The 17,412-nt window shown below is 57.1% G+C and overlaps 2 protein-coding genes across 2 annotated transcripts in view; one reads left to right on the top strand and one right to left on the bottom strand.

Annotated features, from left to right (window-relative positions):
- The first annotated feature begins 1,529 nt into the window (after window positions 1–1,529).
- Window positions 1,530–9,174, top strand: CUNH19orf81 (chromosome unknown C19orf81 homolog). Its single transcript, XM_055311490.1, has 5 exons — window positions 1,530–1,596; window positions 5,927–5,999; window positions 6,102–6,222; window positions 7,458–7,597; window positions 8,413–9,174. Exons 1-5 carry the CDS (start codon window positions 1,530–1,532, stop codon window positions 8,606–8,608), a joined length of 597 nt encoding a protein of 198 aa, XP_055167465.1. The 3' UTR covers window positions 8,609–9,174.
- Window positions 9,175–9,277: 103 nt separating this feature from the next.
- Window positions 9,278–17,412, bottom strand: part of SHANK1 (SH3 and multiple ankyrin repeat domains 1) — a 46,650-nt gene continuing 38,515 nt past the window's right edge. The window contains exons 23-24 of the mRNA XM_055311550.1: window positions 13,981–17,113; window positions 9,278–12,128 (exon numbers count right to left, since the gene is read on the bottom strand). Of these exons, the coding sequence (XP_055167525.1) occupies window positions 11,414–12,128; window positions 13,981–17,113 (3,848 nt within the window). The 3' untranslated portion in view covers window positions 9,278–11,413. The remainder of the gene's footprint in view (window positions 12,129–13,980; window positions 17,114–17,412) is intronic.

Raw genomic sequence — 17,412 nt, 5'->3', positions numbered from 1 at the left:
GAGTTCAGAGATCGAGTCCCACATTGGACTTACTGCATGGAGCCTGCTTCTCCCTCTGTTTATGTCTCTGACTCTCTCTCTCTCTGTGTCTCTCATGAATACATAAATAAAATCTTCTTTTAAAAAAAGAAATCTGTCTGCATCTTTGATCTCTACTTTCCTCATGTTGACTTTGCTTTCTGCATGTTTCCTCCCCTTTCCTCCCCGTATGGTGATGTGAGAGCTCCCAGCAGCTCCAACCTAGACTCTGACCAGTCAGGCAAGCTTAGCAGAAAAGGGAAGATCCTCCTTTATAACAGATCCAGTAAACTTCCAAGGGTGAACTCTGTATCCTAGGTTGTTTTTTAAGCTCACCCCTGAAGAAATCACTCAGATAATCAAAGCAGAGAGCCTGTGCTTATCAAGTCAAGGCAGAGACCATTTGGAAATGGAGAGTAGAGGACCAGAGGTGCAGGTAACAGGGACAGAGATGGGGGGACAGAGTAACGAAGGAAGTCCAGCCTCTACTCCCGCAGTTCCTGCTGAGAGCTCTGCAGACACAAAGAAAAACCTGCCTAAGGAAAACCTGTGTGGCACAACTCCTTTCACTCCTGCATTTGGGCCCAGGAGCCCCCAGGCTGTCCACCTCTGGAACCAGGAATCCGGGCTCCCACCCCCTCCTCCCTTAGAACTAGAGGTTCAGGACCCCAGCTCCTTCCTTCCTCAGAGGCAGGAGTTGGAGCCCCCAGCCCCTCCCCCTCCCTCTGGAGGTACCATGGCAACCAGGCCCCTCCCCCCACTTTTCCCTCCCCCATATAGAATCCAGTTTCTGTTTGAATCTGGCCTGTGTCTAACCAGTTCCTGCGTGAGACAGGGATGAGCAGAGGGCAAGTGGGACCAGAAAGAGGATGACACAGGGCTGGGGAGCCAGTTATGAGAGCAGAGAGGTGGAGAGAAATGGGAAGAGGAGACTGGAGAGAGGTGGGGAGAGAGGTAGGGAGACAGAGAGAGGGTGGTAAGCTTGGAGAGAGGCAGATGGCTATGAAGAGAGGGAGGGACGGAGGGCTGGGGAAATGTTGGGGAAACTAGGGGAGAAAGAGACTGGGGGGATGGAAGGAGGGAGGGGTAGAGCAGTGGGGGGGAAGAGAGCAGAGAAATCAAGGGAAAGAGTGGAGGAGAGATGGGGAGAGATCAGGGGAAAGAGATGGGGAGAGAGAGAGGGTGGGAAGGGGGCAGAGAGATGGGGAGAGAAGGAGGATGAGAGAGGGAGAGAGGCAAGGAGAGGCAGGGAGTTGAGGACAAAGGAAAAGACAGAGGAAGCAGGAAAGTGGCAAAGAAGGAATCAGAGCACACAGGAATTGGGACTCATTGGGTTCCCAGAGGTTAGGGGAACCCAGATTCCCATTTGGTCTCAGCCCTCCAGTTCTTTCATATTTTACCCTGGGGGCTTCAAAGAGAAGACAGCAGCGGGGAGAAGGAGCTGGGGTGGGTGGCCCCATCAGGGTTCTCCTCCCCATCCTCCTGAGACATCCCTCAACCACCTTCCCAGGATGCAGCAAGAGGTGGAGACCCTGTGCTCCTCCACCGTGGGCAACCCCAGCATGTACAGGGAGGCAGGTATTGAGCAGAGTGTGTGTGCGCGCGCGCGCGCGCGCGTGTGTGTGTGTGTGTGTGTGTGTGTGTGTGTGTGTGTGTGTGTGTATTTTGGGGGGAGGAGGAGGGGTCCGTTATCCATGTGCTGTGTGATAATCCTAGCTTACAGTGTGGCCTTAAGCGAGGCACTGACCTAGCAGAGAGCCACCCCAGACTCTGACATTGACCAGATTCCTGGGCAGCAAAGATCCATGAGCCTTTGCAGTTCCCTGGCCAGTGGCCTGGACCCAGAACTACATTTCTTATGAGCATCTGGGGCCTTCACAACTCTTCAGAGGCCACTCTCCAAGGTGCTCCGCCCTGGTCCCTCACACTCTCTTTTTCTCCCATGCTGAGCTCAACAACTTCCCCCCAAACCACTCCTCCCTGCTTCCCAACTTCAGTGGTCCCACTACCAAGCTGGTCACTGGGCTAGACCCCAGTATTGGCCCTCTGCTCCCATTTCCACCCATATCCATCAGTCCCCAGACCCATCTTCCTGCCCACTGCTTTTGCCCCGTGTCCACCTCTCCATCCCCACAGCCCCAGCTCAGGTCTTATCCTCTTCCATGTGAATGCTTTCTCTACCAAACTCCTGGCCCCCTTTTCCCCCCTCCAGTTCATTCCCCATTTGGCTCCTGAGGGGTCTTCTGACCGCCAGCACTGACCCTGTCCCTCCTCCACTCATACCTCTTCTTCCTTCTCCATCACTTCCAGGATAGAGTCCCAGCCCCTTCAGCCTCAGACCCTGAGTGGTCTGTCACCAGCTGACAATTTGAGGCTCATGTTCCAGGGCTCCCTACGGGCACCTTACTTTAGTAGGGTCATTCATTCATTCATTCATTCATTTATTCACTCAATCAACATTTATTGAGTAGCACCTTGGTGAGGATGCATTTGGCAGCAGGTAATAGAAATTGGACTTAATGTAGTATAAAGAATAGGAGAACCAGGGGTACCTGGGTGGCTCAGTTGGTTAAGTGTTTGCCTTCGGCTCAGGTCATGATCCCAGAATCCTGGCATTGAGTCCCACATCGGGCTTCTTGCTCATGGGGGAACCCTGCTTCTCCCTCTCCCTCTGACTGCTGTTCCCCCTGCTTATGCTCTCTCTCCTGTTTGTCAAATAAATAAATAAAATCTTAAAAAAAAAGAATAGGAGAACTATTATCACCTCAAAAGAAACCAGAAGTGGGGTATGTTGTAGGTTTGATTGAGTCAGCAGCTTGATGATGATATTGAGAACCCAGCTTTTATTCCCCTGCCTTTTGGCCCTAGGATATGTATCCTTTGCACAAAACCTTGTGTACCACAAAATGGCTGCCACAGTTCCAGGCATCATTTGCAGAGGTCTTCATCTTAAGAACCCCCCAAATGATCTCTTCTCACAACACTGAGATCAAGACATGAGCTTAGATCAAGAGTCAGACACTTAACTGATTGAGTCACCCCGGTACCCCCACCTCCCGCCATTTCTTTATTTGACCAGCTCCTCCTTATTCCTTAGGCCTCACTATAGATACAACCTCCTCCAAGGAGACTCCCCTGATTAATCCTAGATGAGGCTTTGCCTTCACCTCATGACACCTCCACTGTAGCTTGTATTGCCCTTTACAGTGACTGTTTCTGTTACAGTGACTGTTTCCTCCCCCACCAGGCTAGGAGTTCTTGGAGGGCAGGACAGTTTGCCTAGACAAGAACGGAGTGAGAGGCAGTAGACTGGGGAGATTGAGAACACAGAGAGTCTGGACCCAGACACCTAGATTTTTATCCTGATTCCGTCACTTAAGGCTGTGTGACCTTGGGCAAGTCACATAATCTCTCTATGCTTCCGTTTCATCATTTGTGAAACTCTGCTGTTTCAGAAAGTTGTCATGAGGATGCAATGGGAAACACTTTGAAAGTGACTGGCTTTTTATTTTATGATTTTTTTTAAGTAAGCTCTAAGGGCTTGAACTCAACAACCCCGAGATCAAGGATTGTATACTCTACCAACAGAGCCAGCCAGGAATCCCAAGAGCTTGGCTTTTTAAAAATGATTGTAAACATATAGTTATTATTACTGTTATGTGGACAGATTTGAGGAGATTATTGTGTTGGAGGGATGTTGGAGGGATGTATTGTGTGATGGAGGGGAAGCCAGTATATATAGCTCGAGGAAAATAATCAGAGAAGTCAACAGGGGCGACCACATGCAGGGCTGGTGCTTCTCAAAGGAGGTCTTGTTAAAATGCAGATTCTGATCCTGTAGGTCTGGGGCAGACCCTGAAATGCTGTGTTTCCTTCTTTTTTGGGTTCCAATTTATTTTCCAAGTTACATACTTAAAATGAAGAGATCTTTTTTTTTTAAATGAAGAGATCTTAAATATATTTCAATCTGTTCTGACAAATGCCTGGATTGATCTCACCCAAACCACTGTGAAGCACAGAATATTCCCCTGACCCCAGTTCCCTCACCTCGTACATGCTGTGTTTCAAACAAGGTAGGGCTCCCCAGATCACACACTGAGGAGCGAGTCCCCACCTCAGGGAGGACTGTAACCTGAGGGCAAGAGGAAGCCACTGGTGGTTTGTAAGCATGGGGTGCTGTGATGGAATGATCACCCCAGCTGCCCTGTGGAAACAGATGGGAGGTGGGAAGATGGGGACCAGAGAAGAGGACTCACTATGGTACAAGCTGAGTCAAAGACCACCAGGAGCATAGCTGTGACATAGCGATGTGTGCTGGAGACAGCCCATATCTGCTCACAAGAGCCGATTTAAATTTTGCAAGCTGGTTGTTAAAACTGTGGGGAGCATGAAAGTGGTCATGGTGGGAGTACTGACAGTGTGAAAACTGACAAATGGTACAATCTGTGTGTGTGTGTGTGTGTGTGTGTGTGTGTGCGCACGGGCACGCACGTAAAAGAGACAGAGACAGAGAGAGTGATATTAATTAAACATTTACTAGCACACCACTGAATCTATTGACTTGTACCGAGGGAGTCCGTAACACCCGGGATGTCTTAGTAGAAGGGTGTAAGGGAGGACTTATTATATTGGAGCTGCTGGGTTAGGTGACTTTGGGGGACTGAGGGAAGCAGGCTTTGCTCTGGATCTGATGCTGGCAGGAAGTGGAGGCAAGCCTATGACGCAGGAGGGATGAATGGAGCTAACATTGTGGGTGGCGAAGCAGCAACAGCAGCTCTGAACCAGGAGGAGGATGTTTGGTCATTTCATGGTTTGGATGGTGTTCATGTTGTGTCGTGTTGAGACATGACTCTGCTCTTATTTTTATCTTGGTCTGGGCATGTCATGGTCACAGAGTGGCCTTGGCTGACGTTAGTGTGGTGTGAAATTGTTTGTGTCCGATAGGAATGCGCCCTGGCTGTCAGGGGCTGCTCTCCTCTTTGCTCACCTACTGTAATAAAGAAACACTCCCCAAATACAATGGCCTTAAGAAGAGAGTGTATTTCTCTCATGACAGGAGGCAGGCAGTCTGGATTGGTGGGACATCTCAGCCCTGTGAGATGACTCAGGGACCCAGATTCCCTCCATATTGTTGCTCTGGCGTGGCCGAAGCTGGCTTGTTGCTACCTCCACATTCCAGTGCAAGGGAAGGGGCAACAAGCCTAAGACAAGAAATCTTCTCTTAAACAAATGACTTCAAAGTTGCACTCCTCACTCCCCTAACACTGTTGGTGAGAACTGGGTCACATGGCCACGCACAGCTGCAAGGGATGCTGGGAGCTGTTCTCTCTAGCCAGGCGGCTGGCTGTGTGCTGGGTCAAACTCTAAGACTGCAGAGGAGGGGAAAGATGGATTATGTGGGACAACTAGCAGTTGGCCATAAGAGAGGCCTGTTTGTCAATGGAGGAATTGCCTAAAAGGGCTCTGATTTGGCAGCTGTGATCAGTCTAGTTGCAATCAGGAGGCCAGTTCTGAGAGTGTTGGGAAAACCACCAAATGGATTCAAAGGCTGCTGCTGGGCTGGGGTGACTGGAACAGGGAAAAAAAAAAAACTGGGCAAGTCCCTTCCTCTTCCTCCCACCTGAACTCTCTCTCTCTCTCTCTCTCTCTTTCTTTCTCTGGTGCCCCCTTCAGGCAGAGCCTAAAAGGAACCCAGCCATTGGAAGAGCACTGGGTTGGTAGAGTCCCAGCACTGGGATCACAGACAGAGTGGGCGCAGAAGTGAGTTGCTGGGGGCTGAGAGGCAATAGCTTAGTAACTGGCATAAGAGCTATTTGGAAGTGGCATGGACACCATGATGATGCCCATTTAGGCAGAACAAGGCCTGAGGAGTGCTCAGGGCAGCTGATACTGGGTTCTTCACCCCCAGGAGCCCTTCTTGTGGACAGAGAGACCCCAGAAGAGATGCAGGTTCGGGGCCTGGGCAGGCCTGTCAAATCCTCGTGAGTGGTCCCTGGCCCTATGACTTCTGATCTCAGCTCCCCCAAGTGCGATGACAGCAACCCCTGACTTTGGAGGTCCCTGCCCGCTCCTTCTCTCCCCAGGAAGCAGTACCTGCGCCAGGTCATTGCAGATTATGAAGCACTGGACCGAGAGCTTCCGTGCATCCGGAAGTTCCCCATACCACCCGCCGCCCAGCCTCTATGTCTGTGCATGGAGACCTCAGTGAGTGGCTCCCACTGCCCCTTTCAACTCTGGGCCCTGAGTTTCTGCACAGTTTGGCTGGGAGGCCAGAAAGGGAACAGGCTCAGAAACGAGGTGGACAGGGTTTTAATCTAGGCTCTGAGGCTTACCAGCTGGGGGCTTAGCACCATGTTTAAGATTGCTGAAAATTGATTATGACTCTGTCAAAGGGGCAATCATCACATTTATCACTGCTGATCTCAGAGAGGCAGAGAGAAGGGGAGAAAGAGAGGGCAGAGAAGGGAGACTGAGGAATAGAGTCCTGTTAATCCACCTACCATGAAATTCTGTAAAGTTTGCAAACATAGCAAAGACAAAAGATAATGCCCCTGTTTTTGGCAGATTTCGTGAACTGGCCATTCAGTGTACAAATCTGCTAGCAATCCCTATACTCAGAGGAGGTTCTCACTGATAAATTCAAAGCACCTTAATAGGATGCTTCCCATGTGCCAGGCACAGGCATCAGAGGCACTCCCTCAGCTGATCTGTGTGACTTGAACCCAACACAGAGATTGTTGTCCTTGTTAGGGGAACCCATTCCCAGCACATTCCTCCTCTCCTTTGTGTCTCTGAACAGGGGACCCCACTTCCCCCACACATACATCCACAGCTTGCTTTCCTGGAGGTGACCAATTTCATGATTTCATCCTAGTTCATCAGCAATTTTATATGTTCTGACGATGGTATATCACCACAGTAATCTCATGCTGAAGATGTGGTTAGTGATCCGTGTTTTTGAATGACAAGAAGTCAATACCCCTATGATCCTTATTATTATTATTATTATTATTATTATTATTTTTACAACTGAACGTTCCTTAAAATGCTAATAGGAACATAAAAGGAAAAACGTACAACTGAAATCCTTGCGGTATCTTCAAGAGCTGCTAAAAGGTTGCCGTCCAGCGCAGGTTGCTGGAAAAGTTTTTGGTAGATTGGTAAAGTTGGCTAAATTGGTGAGTCATTTAAGCCTACTGTTGGCAAGTCGGCCCGCTACGAATTGATTTTTGGAGAATAACCTAGAATGACAGGTAGATGCTTTTCTATCTCAGAGATACCTGTGCTCTCGCTTTGACTAGAGCGATAGTGTGAACCTTGCTTCTCAAATGCCACCTGGGGTTCTGGCAGGTTCTGCAGGTGGGTCCAGAGTGGGGACTTCGGAACCCGGATTGAACCTGAATGTCCCATGCTGAGGCTCTTTCCCCTGACTCCTGCAGCCAGAGGAGGACCTTACCCACCTGGAGGTGCTGGAGGCTCTGGAGGCCGAGTTACCCGGAGCCATGGAGAGCGGGCGCGTGAGCAACATCCGCTTTGAAAATATGAATGTCATCTGTGGGACTGCGGGGCGCCGGGACAGGTGAGCCTTTGGAGGCGTCGGGGCCAGGAGGGAACGAGGGGGCGGGGCCGGGAGTGGGGGAGGCGAAGGGCGGGGCCTAGTGTGCGCGGTGGGCGGGCGAAGCCGGAGCCGGGCGTTGAGTGGGCGGGGCCAGAAAAGGAAGGCCGCTGGGTCCGGAGGCCCCCGAGAGGGGCCGTGTTGGTGAAACGGGGGACGACGGCGCTGAGAGTGAGAACCGGGAAGGGGCTCAGGTGGAGAGTGAATGGGGTGAGGGGGCAGGGCCAGGCGAGATCGGAGAGCAGGCGGGATTCTGAGTGAGGAAATGGACTTTGGGAGACCTGATGGTGACCTGGACGGACACTACCGAGGTCTGGGGTCCGAGCCTGGGAAGGCAGCTCTGAGGGGGCGGAGCCTGGACCCAGCACCTTGAGGGTGTGGGATCAGGAGTGATCGGGAGGGCAGATGGCCTGGAGAGTCTAGTCGGGGGCGAGGCCCGGAAAAACCTAAATCAGGGGACAGGCCTGAGAGATAGACTGAAGGACCCGGCCCTGGAGCGGCGGTTTGAAGAGATGGAGTCCCCAATTAGGGGACAGCCCCAGGCAGCGAAGAGGGGACCCATAATGACCCACGCCAGGGTCGAAGGATGGGTTGACCTCGGCGAGAGGGCAGGGCTGCAGAGGGCTTTAGGGACAGAGCGGCGAGTTCAGGAACCGGAGTGGGTACACGAACACGGACCAGGCAGGGACCCTCCGACAATCAAAGGCGGGGCCGGGACCACCAGCGATTCCCTTCGCTCTCCGCCCCGTCCCTGTCCTCCTGGCCCCGCCCCCTCGCAGGTGGCTCATCATGGTCACGGACTTCCAGACTCGCTCGCGTCTGCTGCGCTCTGGCATCTGCCTCCGCGGGGTCGCACGCCCGCTGGTGCGCCACGACGAGCTGCTGCTGGCGGATTACCGCCTGCACCTGCGCCGCTCCCTCGTCCGGCAGCGCATGCTCGAGGCGTTGGGGGCGGAGCCGACCGAGGAGGACTGACACGGAGGGGGCGGGCCCCGGCTGCGCTTCCACACCGCCCAGCCGGCTCGGGCGACCCTCCCAGAACCCCCGAGAGAAGGGGGCGTTGCCTCCCCAGGAAGGAGGCGGGGCCGGCTCGAGGGGGTGGATACTGTGAGTTTAATTATAAAGAATGACCTGGTACAAAAGCCATTTCTCTCTGCAAAATCTTGGTGGGGACTCAGGGGGAAGGAGGTGATAGGGGGTAGGGATGAACCCCCATAATATAATCCCGCCTCCCTCATCTTCCCCCAGTCCCTGCAAATGGACGCCTGGGTCCCAATCCCTTGAGGGATGAACTGAGGCTCTCGAGAGGGAAGACCCGGGCTCCGGGGCTTTCAACCCGTGCGGATTCCTGTCTCAGCGAGAACCAGACGTCCTCATCCGCCCCCCTCCTCTTTTCTCCTCCCACCCCCCTTGGAAGACAATTCTCGGGCTTTTATTTCAGGTTTTTTTTTTTTCTGGATTTTTTTTTGTGTTTGTTCTAGGGTTGGTTTTTTTTTTTTTTTGTATTTTCTTTTGTTATTGTTCCTGTTTTTGCTTTATCCTCTCCGCCCCGCGCTGCCCCCATTCAGTCCCTTCCCCCTCCCACCCCGACCTCTCCTCCCCCCCTCCCCACCCCCTACACCCTCCCCAACCCCGCGGCACCCATCCAAAATGAACAAGCCCTTGATAGACGGGCGCCGCGCAGGCCCCCTGCGGACGGGGGGCATCCGACAAGGGGGAGGGGGCGGGTAGGGGCCCAGCGCGACCTCTGCCCCCCTCCTTGCCACCCCTCCCCCCTCCCACAACCCTCCCGCAAGGTTCCCCGCAGATCCCTGACGTGGTGAGGGGGAGAGGGCTGCAAGCACCCTCCCCCCCATGGACGGAGCGCCCCCCCCTCGGGGGGTAGGGGGCAGCAGAGGGGGGAATGGGCTTGGGGAAAGGAGGGGGAGCTCCCTTCTTTGGCAGCTGAACATGGGGGGGACCTGAGGGCGATGCCCTCCCCCCTTTACCCACAGTAGGAGAGGGGGCTTCCCAGGGGAAAGGGTGGCTTAAAATTCCCAAGCCCCAGGAATAAAGGGAGGGGGGAAGCGTGCAGGAAGGAACAGCCATGCTGGAGGGAGAAGGAATTTCTTGGAGAGAGGGAAAGGTTAGGAGGGTAGGTGGAATCTTCGTGCAAAATGGATAGAGAGATGATCCGGGAAGAACTAGGAAAAGCGAGAGGAGGGATGTGCGAGAGGTCACAGACTGAAGCAGGGAGAAAAGGTGGCATGGTGAGCAAGAAAGGGTCTTCTCTCGCCAGAAGGAGAAAGGAGTGTCCAAAAGGTGAGAAAACATGCAGGGTAAGAATGTCAGCAAGAGTTGTTCATCCATGGGAATGAAAAATAAGGATGCTAGGAAAAGAAACGCTAATACAGCCCAAGAGCTTGTGGAAGGAGACAGGTGTGCAAAAGGAGAGAGGTGGTGGAGCTCCCCTGGGGAGGTGCGAAAAGGCACCCAGGAGCTGACAAGAACAAGTAGAAATTCAAGAATTAGTGTGCAGCAAAGCCACGGTGTGCGGTAACATCAGGAAAGCATCAGAAGTGCCAGGAAGGCTGTGTGTGCAAGAGTGAGTGTGCAAGAGAAAGTTCACAGAAGAGCTGAGAATGAAGCAGGACACAGATGTGGAAAAGAAGGGTGCATAGGAGTGGAAGCCTGGCAAAGAGGAAGGTGATGGGCATTTGAGAGAGAATCAGTTCCTGGGAGGCAGGTGTACACGATGTGGGACAAGAAGTAATGGTGTGAGGAAGGGAGGGGCAAGGAAAAGCATGGGAGTGTCAGTGTAAGAGGGAGAGGTGGGGAGAGTGAGAACATGGAGGTTCAAGACCAAGAAGGGGAAGTGCTTGGAGATGATGGCCGCGAGTGTGTCAGGAGAGGTGCATGGGACAGCAAATGAGCAAGAGGTGAACAAAGGCAGGTGTGTTCCACAGAAAAAGTATGTGCACACAGAGCTGGTGAGTGGGTAGGGGAAAGGGTGTCCCAAGTGTGTCTGCAGCAAGGGTTTAGAGAGTTTCAGAAGTCAGGTGTGTAAGGGAGGGTAGTACAAGGGGAAGAGTAGGCAGGCAAGAGTTGGAGACAGGAAGGGTATGGAATGTGGGAGAAGAAACGCAATGTGTGCTATCGAAACAGGGTGTGTGTGAGCGCTGAGAGGGCCTCGCGAGCCAGAAGCGAAGGCGGAGTGTGCAAGACAGCGAGAGGGTAAATTTGTGCAAAATTGTAGCCCAGGGAGAGGAGAGACAAGCAGGCGTGCAAAGGAGCGTGCAAGAGGCCGGGGTAGGGAGGGGCTGCTGTGTGTGCTGGGGAGAGGGGAAGGTGGGGAGAGCCCAGGGGCCTGGAGGGGGGGGAAGGGTGGTTAGAGGGGCGGCAGGTGGTGGAATCTGAGGGCACCCCCTTCCCCTGCGGCTGGGGACAACCCCCCTCCAATCAGGCTCAGGGCTGACCCTCTATGGCTCTGTCTGTTTCCCACTCCCCAGAACCGACCCTTCCCTCCTTCTCCATCCCCCTCTGTGATTTCCTCCATCACCCCCCACCCTCCCTGCTTCACATACACACACAGTCTGTGTCAGCTACCCCCTCCAGTGAGGCGCAAATGTCTGGCCGGGATCAGGCCACCTGGTGACCTTCGGCCTTGGGAGAGGAGGGCAGGGCACAGCAGTTCTAGCAGAGTCCCTGGCCCAGGGGGAGAGAATAAGGGTCAGGGGTCAGAGGTCAAGAGGCCAGTAGGCTCAAGGGTTCTGTGGACGGCTGGTCCGTCCAGGCCAGCCATCACCTCTCCAGGAAAAATTTGAGAGCCCGGTCGATGTTCATGCGGTGGCCCACCCTCGTCACACCCAGATCGACGTAATCCTCCTTGGTCAAGGCGGGCAGGTGGGAGCCATCAATCTCGTGGTCCAGGAACTGTGCTCGGTGCTCAGCCAAGCCCAGCCACTCAAGCCAATCAGCCACATCGAACTTGGTCCAGAACCCCAGAGGTTTAGCGCCGAAGGGCTTGTCCGGGGGCAGCGAAAGCAGGCGGGTTGGTGAGAGGGAGCGGGAGGCCCCTGACAAGGCTCCACCAAGCCCCCCGGATATCCCGGGGTGGGGTGGCACAAAGACAGGGGCGAAAGGGTCAGCTGAGCCTCCTGCCCCTCCGGTTGGGGAGCCACGGATGTCAAAGAGGCCCGGATACAGGGGTCCGGAAGGCAGGATGGGCAGGGACGAGGGCCTGGGTGCAGGGCTGACCTTGTGCTCCGAGGCGGGCAGCAGTGAGGGGCTTGGGGCCCGGCGGAGCAGAGGTGGCCGCATCTCGAACTCCACGCCTTGGAGGTGGCGGGTGGACGTGGAGGAGGAGGCTGAGGGTGAGGTGGCTCCTGGAGCTGCAGCGGCCGAAGGGGGGACCCCACTTCCTGTGGGGAGTGGCGGCAGAGGTGGTTTGGGCCAGTTCTGAAACAGGCTGCTGACGGGTTTGGAGAGGAGAGAGGACTGGGAGTCTTCGGAGAGTCTGGAAGGTGACAAAGGGGCAGGGGTAGAGGAAGGGGGGTTTGGAGAAGAATGACGGGGTGAGAAGGAGGCAGAGGTCGAGACGTAGGGGAGCAAAGAGAGACAGGAGAGAGATGGGGGAGAGAGATGGAGAAGAGAGATGGGAAGAGATAGAAGGAGTGAGGGGGCAAGACATGTCAGGACAGAAGAACGAGAGGACAGGGAGAGGGTGACAGTCAAGAGAGATGAAAGAAAAAGAGACATTAAGTGATAATAATAATAATCGCCACCACTTACTGATGCTCACGTGTGCCAGGCATGGTTCTAAGTGCTTTACATATCGCATCTCAGTGTATTCCCCATGACAGCCCTGATGCAGGTTACTATTATTATCAGCAGCACAGAGAGGTTAAGTAACTTGCCTAAGGACACACAGCCAGGAAGTGGCAGAGCCCAGTTATATGGCACCAAAGTCTGAGCTCTTAACCACTACTCTAAACTGCCTATAGGGTTATGGCCAGTCACAGCAGAGTGGAAGACAGGGAGACGGTGAGAGAGGAACAAAAAGAGGGTGAGCGTTCAGGGGAGAGAGATGGAAGGGGACAGGGGACAGAGACAGAGAGAGAGAGGGAGAGAGATGAGGAGAGGGAGATGAAAGAGAGAAGAAACAAGGGGAGAAAAAGGTTCCCCTCATCCCTTTTGCTCCCTTCAGAACAGTCCTCCCTCAGGACCTTTGAACTGGCTGCTCCCTCTGCCTAGCTCACGTCCCCCAGGTAGCCATGGGATTTGCTCCCTCCCTTCCTCCAGTTTCTGCTCCTCTTGCTGGTGAGAGGCCTTCTCTAACCATCCCCCATCCTTGCCTCTTAGTCTATGAGCTCCAAGAGGGAAGGACTTTGCCCATATTGTCTACTGTAGGGTCCTCCACCCAGAAGGGCACCCAGCACACAGTAGGTGGTCAATAGCTCGGTTATCTGTCAACTAGATGAAGTATCCTCTCCCCTACCCAGAATATTCAAAAAATAACGAGTTGCCTTAAGATCTCAAAGGCCTGATAAAACGACATTTGAGTACCACTGTAAGGACGTCAGACCCTCAGTTAGAATGAGCTCTGCAGATGGGCAAGGGCAAGGGGATTAAGAAACCTCTCCACTCTGTCTGCTTGCATCAAGAATGCGACTCTACTTCCCCTCAGGCTAGAAGGTCCTGAATGAGCTCAAACTTTGTGGTGGTCCTAGCTAAGCTAGCTGCTTTGGGAAACTTCTTCACTCTCCCGTATTTTTCCAACTATACTCTCTGGGCTTTGGTAAGAGGCTCCTCCCTTCCCCCCAATCGGAATTATAACAATGACCCACACTCTCAAAAATCCTTTTAGGTGGGCACCACGTTGTCCCCCTTGTACAGAGAGGCCCATTCCTTTGCCTAAGGTCACCTAGTTAGAAGCCTGGGGCTGAGACCAAAGCCCAAGGAGCCTGGCTCACCCATAATCCAAACTGCTGCACCCTAAAGCATCTTAGTCTTGAACCACACCAGGTTCAAAGGACTCACAGATTCCAGGCACTGTCAGAACTGACAACCAACCAAGGAAACACATCCCCAAGTTGTGCTCCGATCTCTTGTTAATAACTTTTTTGTTCATCATGGGATGTGGGTTGTCATGGTGATGGGGAAGAGACCACAAAAGCTACACTGAGATAAAGCGTCTGTGAAAGCAAGCATGCTTCTCTGAGGGCAGACTTCTGCGAGCCAGCCTCATTTCTGTTTTCTTTCTGCCACCTGGGACCCTCAAAAGATGCAGCTATGGGGAAGGTAGGCTCTGGTGCCTACAGCACTGGCCCCCGTGGCCTCCATCACCATACCCACCAGCCCCGGCTCACCTCTGCCGCTGCAGCGAAGAGGTCCTCTCAGGGACGTAGCTGGCTCCCCCGTGGTGGCTGTCCCCGCTTCCCCCGCTGCCTCCCCGGGCCCAGGGCAGAGCGCCACCAGCTGCTGAGGAACCCCCAAATTGCTGAAGCTTGGAGCTGAGTTCACTGATGATGCTGGCTTTTACTGTGGCCAAGGCTGAGGCCTGAGGCTGGGCCAGGGGCCCGGGCAGGGGTGGTGGCGGTGGGCCCGGGCCCTCCTCCCAGGGCAGCAGCTTCCGAGGCAGAGAGGAGGCCGATGGCAAGGGCACCGCGGGGCCTTCTGGCTCTATAGCCACCGAACCCCCAGCCATGCTGGCCACGGAGGGTCCCGTGCAACCGCTTAGGGCCAGCAGCCCATCCGTTCCAGCCCCTGTCACGGAGACAGTGGGGCTGGTGGGAGTGACAGGGTCCCGGAGTCCTCCACTAGGGCCGGGTCTCAGGCCTCCACTGGTCCCCAGAGCCCGGCCACGGAGCTTAGAAGGAGTCATGAGCTGTGGGGGATACGGTGGGCCAGGAGTGCCACTCCCCCCGAACGCCTGGCCATCCAGGTAGGCCACATATGTGTCCAGAAGCTCTGGCCCGCTGGCCACACTTGCCACACTGCCACCACCACCGCCACCGCCTCCGGCGCTGCCACCACCTTCGGCAGAAAGGCTGCTCAGTGTGGACGCGCTGCTGATGGTCTCCAGAGGGTGGTCACTGCTGCTCCTACTGTCCACCTCCTCAATACCCGAATCTGTGCCAGGCGGCGGGTCTGGGCCAGGCTGGGGGGCTGGGGGAGCCGGGGCAGCCGGCGCTGGCGGGCCTGGTGGAGGGGGGTCCCCAGGAGCCACGGGGGCCCCCTGGGTTAGTGTGGCCACCTCGCTGTCATAGGAAGTCAGGCTGGATGCCGTGGAGTCCAGGGTAGGAGGTGCAGCAGCAACAGCCGGTGGTGGCACGGGGGTCAATGGGGTGGTTGGGGTGGGTGGGTCCGGCAGCGGGTGGGGAGGCCCGGGCGTGAGGGGCGACTCGGGCTTCTCGAAGCTGTTGGAGAACTCCAGAGGCGGGGGCAAGGGCTCCACAAAGAGGAACTCGCCATCTTCCACATCCACAGAGGGAGCAGGGGGCGGCAGGACCAGCAGGGGGAGCCCGTTCTCTTCACCGCCTCGCGGGGAGGTGGGCGAGGGCGGCACGGACCGGCGGGGGCTGGGCGGCGGAACCCCCGGCCCGTCTTCCGAGGGGGGTCCCCTCCCCCCCGGCCCGCTGGCTCTGGGCTGGCAGTTCTCCAGGAACCGCACGTGTAGGGGCAGCCGCTCTGGCTCCTCGGGGGCGCCCGACCGCCACGCCTTGCTCACCCCGGGGTGCGGGGGCGGGGGCTCCGGCCCCAGCTGCAGGAGGAGGGGCCCGACCCCGGGAGCCGTGGGGGGCAAGCGGTGTAGCAAGGAGCGTCGGGCAGCTGGCGGGCTGGCCGGAAGGGACTTCTCCTGGCTGCCCAGCCCTGCCCGGTACCCCAGTTCCCGGCGGGCGGGGTCCGGTGGTGAGGCCCCCCAGAGACGCAGCACTGGCTCATGGTGGGCGTGGGGCGAGTGGTGGTGGGGGGTGGGCGGCGGGGCCTCGTAGCGGGGCGATGGGGGCCTTGGAGGGGGCTGGGGGGGCCCACCGCCCTCCGAGGACTCCTTCAGCGCCCGCTCTCGGGCTGCCAGCGCCAGCCCGAGCGGGGAGGCGGGGTCCAGGGCCTTGCCTGTCAGCGGGTGGACCAGGGGTCGGGGCGGCAGGAAGCTGGTGAAGGCGCTGCTGCCCCCGCTGCCCCCGTAGGCGCGGCTGCCGGCCCCGTAAGCCCCGTAGCCGGCGCCGCTCCCCGCGCCTGCAGACTCTAGCCGGAGGTAGGGCTCGGCGGAGAACATGCCTTCGTCGATGGACTTCGAGTGGCGCAGCCGGGGCCCCGGGGGCGCCCCTGGGCCCAGCCCGCTGTCGCCGCCGTCCTCGTCGCCCGCGTCGGTGGAGAGGAAGAGCGTGGACCGCCGGCGGGCTTCGTTCTGCCAGCCCCCTTCCCTGCGGGCCGCCCCCACCAGGGCCGCTCCGAACTGGCTGGTGAAGTCGAGGGTGGCCGGGCCGCTGGGCGAGGTGGGGGTGGGCACCGGCGAGGGGGACGGCGGCACCGGCGACATGGCCGGGGCGGGGCTGGGCGCCGAGGAGCCGCCGCCGCCGCCGCCCCCGCCGCCGCCGCCGCCGCCGCCCGCAGCCTCGGGCTGGGTGGGGGGCTCCGCCTCGGTGCTGCTGCCCTGGCTGCTGCGGCCGCTGCTACTGGTGGACGGAGCCTTGATGATGATGGTGGGGATGGGGATGGAATTCTTCTCCGAGGGGGCGGCCGCGGCCGGCGGCGGCTGCGGGGACGCCGGGGACGTGGGCGAGGGGGCGGCAGGGAGGCCGCCGCCCTTCTGAGGCTCGCCTTCGACTTTGGTCTGCTTGACCAGGGGCCCCTTGCGCCCGCGGCCCGAGCGGGCTGGCACGTACATGGCCGCGCTGGCCGCCCGGGGGGGCAGCTGGAAGTAGCGCAGGGCTGGGGCCTGGGAGGAGCCGATGCCGCCGCCCCCGCTGCCGTGGTGCGACGGGGACGGGGCCCCCGGAGTGGGGCTGGGCCCGCCGCCCCGCCAGCCGCGCAGGCTGGGCTGGGGCCCTAGAGCCAGTCGGGGGGGAGGGTCGTCGGGAGAGCCTCCCGTCTCCATCTCGGGGGGATGAGGGGGGTGGGCGTGGTGGTGGTGAGGCTGGGGGGGCGGGGCATGGTGGTGGTGGTGGTGGGGCGGGTGGTGGTGGGCGGGGGGCAGGGGCCCGCTGTGGTACAGGCTCTTCTCTCGGCCCCCTATGCGCGTGTCGGGAGGGGAGGGTCCATCAAAGGACGCAGGGGAAGAGGAGGGGAGGGGGCCACCCGAACTGGGGTTGAAGGGCCCTCCTCTGGGGGATGGGGTGAGGCGGCCAGAGGAGGAGGGAGCGGGAGGTGTGCTGTAGGGGGGCTCCGGTGGGGACGTGGTGGGCGGCGGGGGGATGTCCTCCGAGCCAGGCACAGACAGGCTGCGGCTGAACTTCATGGCTGGGGGTGCTAGGTAGGGTCTATCATCTTCAGCAGCCCCTGGGAAGATACAGTGGATCCAGGAGTGGGGAGGAGGGGGGTCTCCCTCCTCCCCTATCCCATAGTACTACAATATTAATGAAATAATAATAATAATAATAATAATAATAATAATACACAACTGAGCATATGCTAAGAACCTCACATGAATTAGTCCAGAGTTCCCCAACTGCGGTAAATCTCCCGTATCATACGGGGCGTGCGTTGCACACCAGCAACCGGCAGAGGGAGCAAGAGGAGGAGGGGCGAAATTCAGCTGAACTTCCCCCCTAGGCCAGGAGGGGGCGCCTTTCCCTAAT

The sequence above is a fragment of the Nyctereutes procyonoides genome, unplaced genomic scaffold (genome assembly GCF_905146905.1).
Source record: "Nyctereutes procyonoides isolate TBG_1078 unplaced genomic scaffold, NYPRO_anot_genome, whole genome shotgun sequence".
Lineage (NCBI taxonomy): Eukaryota > Metazoa > Chordata > Mammalia > Carnivora > Canidae > Nyctereutes > Nyctereutes procyonoides.
Note: the sequence above shows the minus strand (reverse complement) of the source record. Positions and strands in the feature narration are given on the sequence as shown.